Here is a 12,612-nt window from a genome sequence, read left to right as displayed (position 1 = left end):
GAGGTAGCTCAACAGCTCAAGAACTCTTTCGTGTACAAAATCGTCGCAAAGTAGACGAAGAAGCTGTTGCCGTAGCGTAGAGAGTACATAGGGTACGGAGTCGGCCCTACCGTACGGACAGGATAAGGTAGGGTGCCCTACCGGATGGGGCAGGATAGCGCACTTGCCGCCGCCGATAGGTAAGCGTCGCGGAGCGGAAGTATCAGAGATGTTTACGCCACTAAATCTGCCAAAACACTAACGAGCCAGCGGTGAGGGGTGAGGGGTGAGCGGTCATCAGAGCAGCCACCACTTATCTCAGCTCCCGAGCTGACTTTAGTAAATACCTATAAACAAGCTGCTATTCGAGTCAGGAAGCAATAATAACTATAATAACATTCTATTCTAAATTATTATAAAATAATAAATCCCAATTATTATTTCCATAAGAAGCTTAACAGGAATGCTATAAACGAAATAACTATTCAAATTACTTCAAATCACCACAGGCACAAATTCACTTACTGACAAACGGAAATTCAGTTGCAATAATAATATGTAGGCTATGGTTATTATAACAAAATAAATTTTATTCTATGAATTTTCCTCAGATAGAGTAATCTCTCAAGTCAGCAAAAGTAATGAAATTTCAATAAATCTCTCAATGTTCTTGTTTTAAATGGAAAATAGATGATAAACAATAGTTGTTGTTTGTGCCTCAAATTGTTTGTGACAATCTAAAATGTTTTGGTCATGAAACTGGAACACATGAAATAAACAAGAAAATAGACATTAATAGCTTGAAGAATGAATGAGGAGTGGATTCATGTTTTAGAAGATAATAATCCAGATACATCTTATGACACCTTCTTATCAACTCTGAGACAACATATACAAAATAATATGAAGCAGCATCGGCGGCAGAGGAAGTACAAACCCATCAAACCATGGATCACCAGAGGTATAATAGCAGCAATAAGAACCAGAAATCTACTCAACAAAAGAAGAAAGGAAGACCCAAACAACATTAACTTAACCAACTTCTATCGTCGGTATAGGAATATACTCACAGCTTTAATTCATGAAACAAAGGACCAATACTATAGAGAGAAATTGTATGAAGCTGGAAAGGATAATAAAAAAAAGTGGAAAGTAATCAAATTTGCTACTGACTCTAAATCAAAAACAAAAATGAAATGGAATGATATTAGAATAGATTTATTTATTATTTATTTATTTATTTATTCATATGCAAATACAATTCAGGTAAAAACAACAGGCATTTGCCCAAAACTGCTTCAAACCTTAATTTGGAATACACAGTCTGAAGGTTATGCTACTTACGTAACTTAAATGATAATTCGTACACAATTTTGAGTCAAAAAATGTATCTACTACAATTTTGAATTTATTAGATTGATCAATTTCCAAATACGAATCCAAACAAAACTCTTCCTTCACAATTGCAAAAAAATATTGAAAGTTCCACTCAAATCCACAAACTCATGTTTTCTAAAATCTATCAATAGATGATAGGATTTTCAATCTAAAGGAAAATCCAGAAACTGTGCTCAACCACGTGAACAACTTTTTCACAAATGTAGGTGAAGAAATGGCAGAGACAATAATAGATTCCTTGAGAAAACCACTTGACCAAATCATATCCCAATATAAACCTGTTTCAAGAACTTTACACTCCATCTACTTTCACCCAGTAACTGAAGATGAGCTTCTTGAAGCTATTAGTAGTTTGCGAAATGACAGTGCTCCAGGACTTGATGGAATCAATAATAGAACATTCAAGTCGATAAAAAATGTAATTGTTAAACCATTAATTCACATATTTAATTTAAGTCTGTCAAAAGGAATTTTTCCAAAAGCTATGAAAGAGACATGTGTTAGACCATTACATAAAGGAGGCGACAAAACAAATACCACCAATTACAGACCTATTCCACTTATAAGCAATATTTCTAAGATTTTGGAAAAACTGGTAAAGAAACGTCTTGTGGATTACATGGAAAAAACAACTTACTATCTAGGAATCAATTTGGCTTTCGTGAGGGGAGGAGTACAGAAGATGCGGTACTAGAATTGTCAAATTTTGTCACAGATAGAAAATAACAAAAAATGTGCAGCAGTGTTCCATAACAAAAAATGTGCAGCAGTGTTCCTGGACCTAGCAAAAGCTTTTGACACTGTTAATCACAGTTTGCTGCTGAAGAAATCAGAAGCCATGGGAATTAGAGGAGCTCCTCTAGAATGGTTTAGATCATACCTCTGTGACCGGCGTCAGAAAGTCAAAGTTGAAGAACATCTCAGTTCAGAGGAAACGATGAAGTTTGGGATTCCCCAAGGAACAGTTCTTGGGCCAATTCTGTATCTGGCATATGCAAATGAGCTATGTTCAATTAAGATAAGAGGAAGAGTAATAGCTTTTGCTGATGATACGTGTATACTATTTGAAGGAGGAAGTTTTTAATCTGGCACAGGAAGAATTGATGAAAGTCGATAAATGGTTGAGAGAAAATTTGCTTACAGTAAATGCAACAAAAACGAAATTTTTAGCCTTTTCTCTGACAGAACAGACGAGACCACCGGATTCTTCAATAATCCTGCATCACTCTGGAAGCACCAACAACCCGTGTGATTGCCCTTCAATTCAACAAGTCAATGAAATAAAATATTTAGGAACAATAGTGGACAACAAATTCAAATGGGACAAGCACATTAATTTATCAAATACCCGGATCAGGAAGTTTCTCTACAAATTCTATCAACTCCGTAAAATCCTCAACTATGAGACATTAAAAACTGTTTATTTTTCTTTAGTGCAATCAATTTTAAGATACGTCATAATTATCTTGGGAGCTACGAATTTTATACATGTTGAACCTCTCTATAAACTTCAAAAACGAATAGGCCTACTAAAAATAATAGGCTTCAAGGAGAATCAATTCCCCACGAACATTCTTTTCAAGGAAAGTAAAGTACTGAGTGTAAGACAACTCTACATCCAGGCTATCATCACGCGAATGAGGAGAAACAACGAATACATAAGACTGGCAGATCATAACCATCAAACAAGGCAGAGAAACACGCATTCAATCGTACCACAATAGACACAGGTTCAAGAAAAGTTCATTTTCCTGGTTGGTTGATATTAGAGTGGAAAATTGTGAAAATTTAGTTATTAGACTGTAAATATTGAAACTATTTATTCTTCATTCTTCTCTTTACTGTTTTTCATTTTTCTAAAAATAACCTTTCTTATTAGTATCCTTAATAGAACATTAATATTTATCTACTAATTTCATAATTTTGTTTGTATTATTCATTTTTACTTATTTTATTATAAATAACCTTAATCTCATATCAGTGAATGAAGTTTGTAAATAGTAATTATAACACGCAATAGGCAACTAATTACTATCCCCCAACACATATAATTTATAGTGGGGTGTATATTTATTCATTGAAATTATCATTTATTCATTTATTCAGTCTTAGTCGAGCAGCGGTGACGAGCGGACGTGTTTGTGGTGACAAGGAGTGAATTGTACTATTGTTTGCAGCTTATCTATTATTGAGTGTACTGACTTGTTTATCGTGACCGTCTACTCATCAAACTCGTATTCTGTTTAGCTCGCATATTATAGATACGTTTGAAATATGAATAACTGCAACGTTTGCCTCGGCAATTTCAGTGATGAAGACTCAATAATTTGTGCTTCGTGTAAACAAAAATGTCATTACATCTGCCACTATTTAACCGAAAAGAACTTCAAAAAACTTTCAAAGGATAATCGGAATAAATGGAAGTGCAGTGCTTGTAAACAGGTGTCTGTGTCACCAGGACAAGAAGAGAGTGAAATGGAAAGTGATGTTTTAATGCGAAAAATGACTGTTTTATTTGAACAGTTTTCAAAATCGTTGAAAAAAGATATTGATCAACAATTAGGGGAACTAACTCACTCAGTAAAATTTGTTTCGGATAGTTTTGATAGTTTCAAATCGGAGAAATCAAAAAAGCTAATGAACAATTAATCACTGAAAACCAAAAATTGAAAGAAGAAGTGAAATTTCTTTCTAAGAGAAATGAAATATTAGAAGAATATACCAGGAGGGAAAATTTATTATTAACCGGTATACCTGCAACAAAGAACGAAAACATGGACGAAATCCTACAAGGCGTAGCCAGTGCTCTCCAAGTGTCTGATTTTTCATCAAACGAAATCAGCGTCGCTCACAGACTGCCATCCATGAACCGAGAGACTACACCGATGATTGTCGTCAGGTTCGTGAGAAGGAGTATGAGGGACAAATGGATGACGGCTTTCCAAACCATAAGCAGAGAAGATAGGAGCAGCCCCGGAATCGACGTGAAAAAAATCAACAGAAACCTGCCGAACGGACACTTCAGGCTAATGAATCAGCTGACTGCCAAGAGTGCTAAAGAACTGAAAGCCGCTCGTGAGTTAGCTAGGGAAAATGATTTGAAATTCGTCTGGTTTCGTGGTTCACAAATGTGCGCTAAGAAGTCGGAGGGCTCACCTGTATTCAAAGTCAAGGGACTGGACTATCTGAAAAAAGTTATCAACGGAGAGGAATAAAGTGTTGCTACAGGTTTGATTAAACATTTATTATGAATGATCTCACGCAATTTGTAGATAGTATTAACAGTGTTAGGGAATGTGAAAGTACCGATGAATACTTGAACTATATCCAGCCCCTTAATTATGAATTGAATATTTTTAGTTTAAATATAAGAAGTTTGAAAAGAAATTTTGATCAAATTCTCATTATTTTGAACAGCATGAGAACAAAATTTGAGGTTCTAATTTTTACTGAAACCTGGACTTCTGAAGAAGAAAAATCACTGTTAAACATTAATGGCTATAATTTATATATAAAAAGTAACTCCTTGAATCGTTCAGATGGAATTGTCATGTATGTAGCTAATAGTATTTCCTCGAAAAAATTGATAGTCCAAACGAATATCCTTTCTTAGCTGTTGAGCTGCAAACTAAAAATAATAAATATTTAGTAACATCCGTTTATAGATCTCCTAGTACAAGTATACCTTTATTTATAGAACAACTTGATAATTATATGAATGGTTCATGCTTTAATTTTGATTATTCATTAGTGATAGGTGATGTAAATATTGATTTGTTATGTAACTCTAAAAAAACGCATGATTATTTGTCTATTATGAGTTCGCATGGGTTTGAGTCCTTTGTCAATAGAAAAACTCGTCCTGCTTCAAATACTTGTTTAGACCTTTTTTTTTCTAAATCCAAACATAATGACTCATTAAAAACTGCTGGATTAGAAATGTCAATTACTGATCATTATGCGACTGCTCTTCACGCATCAATTAAAAAAGATGTTTGTTCTCGATCTAGTAAGCCATGTAAGTTTATTGAAGTGAGGAATGTTAATAAAGAAAAGTTGTTAGAGGAGAGTGCTTTAATGAATTGGGAGATTGACGCGAATAGAAGTATTGAAACATTAGTAAATGAATTTGTAAATAATGTAAAAACGTGCATCAGTAGAGCAACAGTTATTAAAAAGGTTAATTTAACTAAAAAACATTTGAAACCTTGGATGTCCAATGGAATTCTAAAGTCCATAACTATAAGAGATAGATTATATAAAAGATTGAAAAATGAACCATTTAATGTAGAGCTGAGAAGGAAATTCCTGTCTTACAGAAATAGAATAGTAGATCTAATTAGAAAAGCAAAAGATTTATATTATCAATCAGAAATAAATAAAGCTCAAGGTGACCCTAAGAAGATATGGTCTGTGATAAATCAAGCAATTATTGGGGTAAATAAGAATTCACAATTACATGCAAATCAAGATCTTAATGCTTTGAATGACTATTTTGTGAATGTAGGTATAAATCAAGCGCAGGAAATTGATATACATGGACAGAATGAAGATCAATATTTGGAACAAACAATAGATATTGAAAATGCATTTAATTTCAATTTTGTTACTGAAACAGAAATCAAGGAAGTAATCAAAAGTTTGAATGATAATAAGGCACCTGGATGGGATAACATATCCAACAGCGTGCTAAAACTTTTAACTGACACAATCTCTAAACCTCTTTCAGAAATTTTCAATTGTTGTTTTTCATCTGGATACTTTCCCTTGCATTTCAAGCATGCAAAAGTTATTCCTTTACACAAGGGGGGGAGTAAAGAAATACCTCAAAATTATAGACCAATTAGCTTGCTAAGTTCTATTTCTAAAATTTTCGAAAAATTGGTAAAGAAAAGATTAGTTGAATATCTAGATGTTAATAAAATCCTTGATAAGAGGCAGTTTGGTTTCCAACAGGGTAGAAGCACAGAGGATGCATTGGAGTCCTTAACTGAGACAATATACAATGGTTTCAAAACAAATAAAAAAACCTTGGTAATGTTTCTGGACCTGGCCAAGGCTTTTGACACAGTACCACATGATAAAATGATCCAGAAACTATCTAATATTGGTATTCAAGGAATAGAGTTAGATTTCTTTGAAAGTTATCTAAGGGGTAGAAGCCAAATCGTTAGCTGTGGTGGTAGTAATAGTGAGATTAGAGATGTGACATGGGGTCTACCTCAAGGGACTGTATTGGGACCAGTTTTATTTTTGATCTATGTTAATAACCTGCCTAGTGTACTGGACTCAGTTGGGTCTAAGACAATTTGTTTTGCTGATGACACAGCACTTATCTTCCAAGAAGGTTCCTGGGAAGATGTTATCAAGCAAACAAAAGTGGGTTACTATAAGGTTTCTCAGTGGCTAAAATGTAATTATTTGAGACTAAATCTTGGTAAAACAAAATGTATGACCTTCAGTCCAACAACAAGAGGAGATCTAGATATGAACAGGCTTTGTTTGAATAATGCTTGTAACAGGTATCCATGTGATTCTTGCAATGAGGTTATTGAGAGTGTAAACAATTACAAGTATCTTGGTATTTTTGTTGATAAGCATCTACGCTGGTCACCTCAGATTAGCTACCTTTGTAGAAAATTAAGGGTGGTCAATTTAAAAATGTACATGCTTAGAAGTATTTTGAGTCTAAAATTACTAAAATCTGTTTATTTTGCTCTATTCCAATCCTTAGTTCAGTATGGTAATTCTATATGGGGAGGAACTTTTGATTCAACTTTAAAACCTCTATTTGTTTTACAAAAGTTAGTTATCAAAACAATAATGAGGTATCCGAGAGATTTCCCAAGTGTCACATTGTTTCAAAATTCCAATCTGTTCACTATAAGACAATTGTTCATTTTAAAGACTATTAAGAAACATGTGCTCAAATTAAAAAATATTCAAAATTTTCAAAGAGTAACTAGACAAGTCGCTCAAAACTTAATCACAATTGAAAGAGTTGATAGCACCCTATCCCGTAGAAGTATTTCATATTTGAGAAATAAACTCTATAATAAAGTTCCAAGAGGATGGTTGTTAAAGAAGCCTAAAATAAAAGATTTCCATACCTGGGTGAAAGAAAATTATTTTTATTCAATTAATGATTTGGTTTAATATTGATTGATGTTGTATGAATCTTAAATTCAGCTTTATGTATATCTTTAATTTATTGTTATTTCTTAGAATGGAATATTTAGTTGGTTGAATGTCAATTACTGTTAGCCTATATTATAATATTGTAGGATCATTTTATATATTAATATTAATGTATAAGTGAATAAGTTATATTAAGACTCCACGTCGGCGTACAAGTTTTCTTTTGCCGACGTGTAGCACAAAGTTGTCAATTTCCTTTCAGTTGTATTCTGTATATATTTTTGTGCAATAAACGATTTGATTTGATTTGATTCATTGTTGAAACACCGCTGATTTATGTACTTACATTACAATACTATATTATCAATATTCTAATATTGCATTCAATCTTCATTGTAATTAATACTTACTTACTTACTCCATGGCACTACAGCCCATCCAGGGCCTTGGCCTCCTCAAGAATGCCTCTCCACTCCTCTCTGTCGGCAGTCTTACGTCTCCATCCCCTAACGCCTATTTTCCGGAGATCATCTTCCACATCCTCCATCCTCCAGCCAGCGCTTGCGTGGACGTCCTATTGTAATTAATAAGTTTTCATAATATGTGAAATTTGTTGCATAATTGGCTGTTGTACTGTAATTTATTGTAGATTCTTGTATAAACCAGAATGTGTTGTAACTTACTTGAATAAATAAAATTTGAATAAAAAAATAAGACTGGCAGATCATAACCATCAAACAAGGCAGAGAAACACGAATTTAATAGTGCCAAGGATGAACACTACATTTGGGCAAAGAAACTACATATATTTGGGACCAAAAATTTACAATTCAATACCAAGTTACATTAGGGAAGAATTCAATAGACACAGGTTCAAGAAAAGTTTATTTTCCTGGTTGGTTGATATTGGTGTGGAGAATTGTGAAAATTTAGTTAGACTGTAAATATTGAAACTATTTATTCTTCATTCTTTTCTTTACTGTTTTTCATTTTTCTAAAAATTAACTTTCTTATTATTATCCTTAATAGAACATTAATAAATATTATTTAATTATGAAATTATCTACTAATTTCATAATTTGGTTTGTATTGTAAATTTTTACTAATTTTATTATAAAAAACTTTAGTCCCATATCAGTGAATGAATTTTGTAAATAGTAATTATAACACGCAATAAGCAGTTAATTACTTATAGCCCAACACATATAATTTATAGTGGGGTGTATATTTATTCATTGAAATTCTCATTTATTCATTGTTGAAACACCGCCGATTTATGTAGTTACATTACAATACTATATTATCAATATTCTAATGCTGCATTCAATCTTCATTGTAATTAATAAGTTTTCATAATATGTGAAATTTGTTGCATAATTAGCTGCTATACTGTAATTTATTGTAAGTTCGTGTACAAACCAGAATGTATTGTAACTTACGTGAATAAATAATTCTTACTATCTTACTATCTTTTAGGAGAAATCATCACCGTTGGAATCTGAAACAAAAACATGTTTGTCCAGCGCCATTGAGTCGTCGGAGATCAGCGGTTCTGATTCAATTTCCTGTTCTTCAGATGGAAGCCATGGGATAGTTGCTATGAACATAACAAAAAGTCAGGTACGGTTCAGACATTTTTAAAAATCTTGACTGTAGCGTGAATATTGATGTTGTGGAACTTTTCCATAATTGAAGAGACTTGAAATGTTGTTAGAATATCAACTTTATTTTAATAAAAATTATTATTTTACAGGAGCATGCTTGATGTGTGAGCACACATATAATAATTTTTATTAAAATAGAGTGGATATTTTTACAACATTTCACGTATCTTCAATCTTGACTGTCACCAAAATGCTATTTTGAAATTTGTAATGTGAAATTTTTAATTTGAAAATTATTATCGAAACTTAATATTTTTATTCAGTGTGAAATGGTGTTTAGGAATAGTTTTTATTAGTTTTGAACTTGTAAAGTTTGTTTGTTTACAAGTTTTTAGAACTTGTAAATTGTAAAGTATCATTTCAAGTGTGAATTTTTAGTGATAAAACTTAATGAACCCAATATATAACCTATAAACTTGAGTTTATATAGGAAGTGACATTGGGTAATACGGCGGTGCAGAACATCCGAAAGGATCTCCCTGCCAATAAAAGTCATATGAATGAATAAATGCTTTTTGTTGACTAGGATTGTATCAAATTAGGCTACCAGTGGAATCAGGTTAGAGTGAATCGCGGGGCATTAGGTGTTGTTGCACTAATCACACTAGGGTCGATAGAGGGTCACCAGATTCTGGCGACCGGGTGGTATCACTCGGGTCGCCAGTCCAGCCACCAATCCTGGCTGGTGTCTCACTGGTGTCCGAATTTGCGGTACACACGGTCGCAAAATATTTTATGATGATTGCCATTAAAACTAGTCTTAAAGACAAACCATTAATTTTCATTTCACTATAAATCTTATTGTATGAAAAACTATAAAACTGCACCTTATCCATTCAATTGTCCCAAGCAGTTCTGAGGTTATGAGAGCAGTGAACTTTATAATTATAGGCCCAGTCTACACACAATATCACAAATTGATTTTAAACTAGTTCAAGAGGCTTCCTTCTTGTAAAAAATATTTGATACTAAATTAAATACCAATTCAAAAGGCGAAAATACTTTTAGGATACAGAATCATTTGTCTAGTATTTATTCTGAATTTAAATTTGTCAGTGTCTTTCGTAAATGGAATACTACTTTTCCCTACTGTACTGTTTTAGATGCATAGAGAGCCAAGGGTTTTTTCTCACTGAAAATGTATTTTATAGAAAAAATTATCAAGTACGTCCAACTCTTGTGCATTGCCGGCGAAAAATGATTTAATCGTACTTTATCCTATCTTCATTTCACACTTTTTTAACTTATTATCATTATTATTAATATTATATGCTGTAAATATTATTTCAAGTTATCGTAAACCTTCACTAAAATTTTGATTTTAGTGCACCAAGTTAACCTTTATTATAAATCATGTTTGTTATCAAGCTTACAAGTACAATTTTATGTTCTACGTCATTAGTTTCACAATATTATTACTACGAAAAGAGGTGTCCGTAGTCGAGTGGTTCAGAGACTGACTTTGTAATCAAGAGGCCCTGGGCTCGAATCTATGTTTGCAAGGAACATATCAAGACTACTTCATCAGAATTAGGCTATTGAGAGACTCTTTGTTTGCCCTTTGAACTACTATCTTCAAACCAACAAAATGCGAATCTTGATGTTTCAAGCATTTTCATTTCAAGTTTAAGATAACCCATGTCACGCTTACGCCCAATTCCAGCATCATGATGACATGGACATCCGGGTGTTTTTGTTTTCAAATAAATCTCCAAATGCAGTCATGTTTTTTTCGAGAGAAGGATCAATTCTGAAGGTACTTCAACCACCATATGATGGCCCGTATGAAGTTCTTGACACAGACGAAAAAATAATACATTCAATGTCCATGGTAAACCCAACAAAATTTCCATTGACCGTGTGAAACCTGCCTATATTAAGCAAGATGAAGTTACTGAATCAAAACCTGTCCCGGAACCGGATCCTGACTATGGGGAGAACCAAAGCGATACCGAGCTCTGGGTATACTACATGGTCAGGCAGACCGGTCAAATTCAGCAACATTAAAATTTATAGCTGAATTGTCTGTCGCGGGGGTAATATGGCGTCACATGTGTTAGCCTACAGATTTATGAGTGCCATTGCTATGGCAAACGCAACGAACTTTTAATAGTGTTGTTATTGAAGAAAACCATTTTTCAGAGGTAAAACAGAGGTAAAGCCGCTCGGCTAGCAACTGAGAGGTACCGGGTTCGATTCCCGGTTTTGGGCAATTTTACTCAACGAATCCTAATTATCGTTCTGCTAATTAGTTCTTCGGTCAATATTTGCAGTACCAGAAGTCCTTAGTTTTATTGTTTATATAGCTTTCATTATTTATTCGATTTCATTATTACTAAAAAAAGTTTTCAGTTCACATATCTTTTTACTATTATCAACTCAATATATTAATATTTAATAATATGAATGCATACCAAAACATAAATATATGAATGTATAATGTCTAATTTATTAACCGAACCTTTTATTTATCAACAGAACACTAGGGATGAAAGTAATGGATCAAGGAAGAGAAAACTGGGCACTGAAGGTTTGGCAAGATTATCATCCTGTTCTTCTTCATTAACAAATTCCAAAAAATTAAGGTAAGCATTTATAATTTAATAGTAAAGTCATACTCATTCTCTCTCATATATCAGAACTAACCTCTAAGGAGCTTTACGTTTTCTCTGTAAGAAACTCATTTCGGAGCCAAGTGCAAGCCTCCCAGCAGAATCCCTGAATAATGTCCTTTAAATAAGATTTGAAATATATTCTATATGCACGATGTGAATATAAGAGAGACAGATAAGAAGCAGGGGAAGCAAGATGATAGAGAAGAATTTTCTCAACCAAGGAGTAGAGAGAAAAAACGGTGCAATAGATTGGGTGTTCAGTTCTCTACCGCTTCCGTTGTAGCGAAACTGTGTACAGTTTTTTAATATTGTACAGAATGATCGATAAATGTCTTGAGATTGAAATTACTGAGATATCGCATTTAATCAATTTTTTTTATTTGCAACATTTAATTTGGATTTTTGTTTGATAATAATAATTATTAATAATTATAAATGTGTTCAATTGAACTATGAAAGTGCGTAAAAAGAGCATAATCAATTGAAAATCATCTCTAATTTTGAAAACCAATGTCTTGATCATTACACACCTCATATGACCTTACCTTATATGTTATATATGGTCATGGTACCTTATGTAACTGCAAAGTGAATTACTCCAGTATGAATCAAGTAAAAATTTTAAATAATATTTTGTACATTCTCATGTCTGCTTGAGTTAGAAATGTATTAGTGTAGGTCTACTAAGAATGAGAGATGTTCATCCAGTTTATTTTAAATAACCTTTCCGAGTACACCCCGTTATCCCAATTAAAAAAATTGGGATCTTGTAATATTGTTAGTCTTTTTGACATCGGATTTATTATTTTTTCAAATAA

General features: G+C 33.1%; 1 protein-coding gene across 1 annotated transcript in view; it reads left to right on the top strand.

The window, feature by feature from the left end:
- LOC111052222 (uncharacterized protein ZC262.2) overlaps positions 1-12,612 on the top strand; it is a 36,693-nt gene that overhangs the window by 11,297 nt on the left and 12,784 nt on the right. The window contains exons 3-4 of the mRNA XM_039441663.1: positions 8,992-9,135; positions 11,658-11,764. Of these exons, the coding sequence (XP_039297597.1) occupies positions 8,992-9,135; positions 11,658-11,764 (251 nt within the window). The remainder of the gene's footprint in view (positions 1-8,991; positions 9,136-11,657; positions 11,765-12,612) is intronic.

This window comes from Nilaparvata lugens, chromosome X (genome assembly GCF_014356525.2).
Source record: "Nilaparvata lugens isolate BPH chromosome X, ASM1435652v1, whole genome shotgun sequence".
Lineage (NCBI taxonomy): Eukaryota > Metazoa > Arthropoda > Insecta > Hemiptera > Delphacidae > Nilaparvata > Nilaparvata lugens.
Note: the sequence above shows the minus strand (reverse complement) of the source record. Positions and strands in the feature narration are given on the sequence as shown.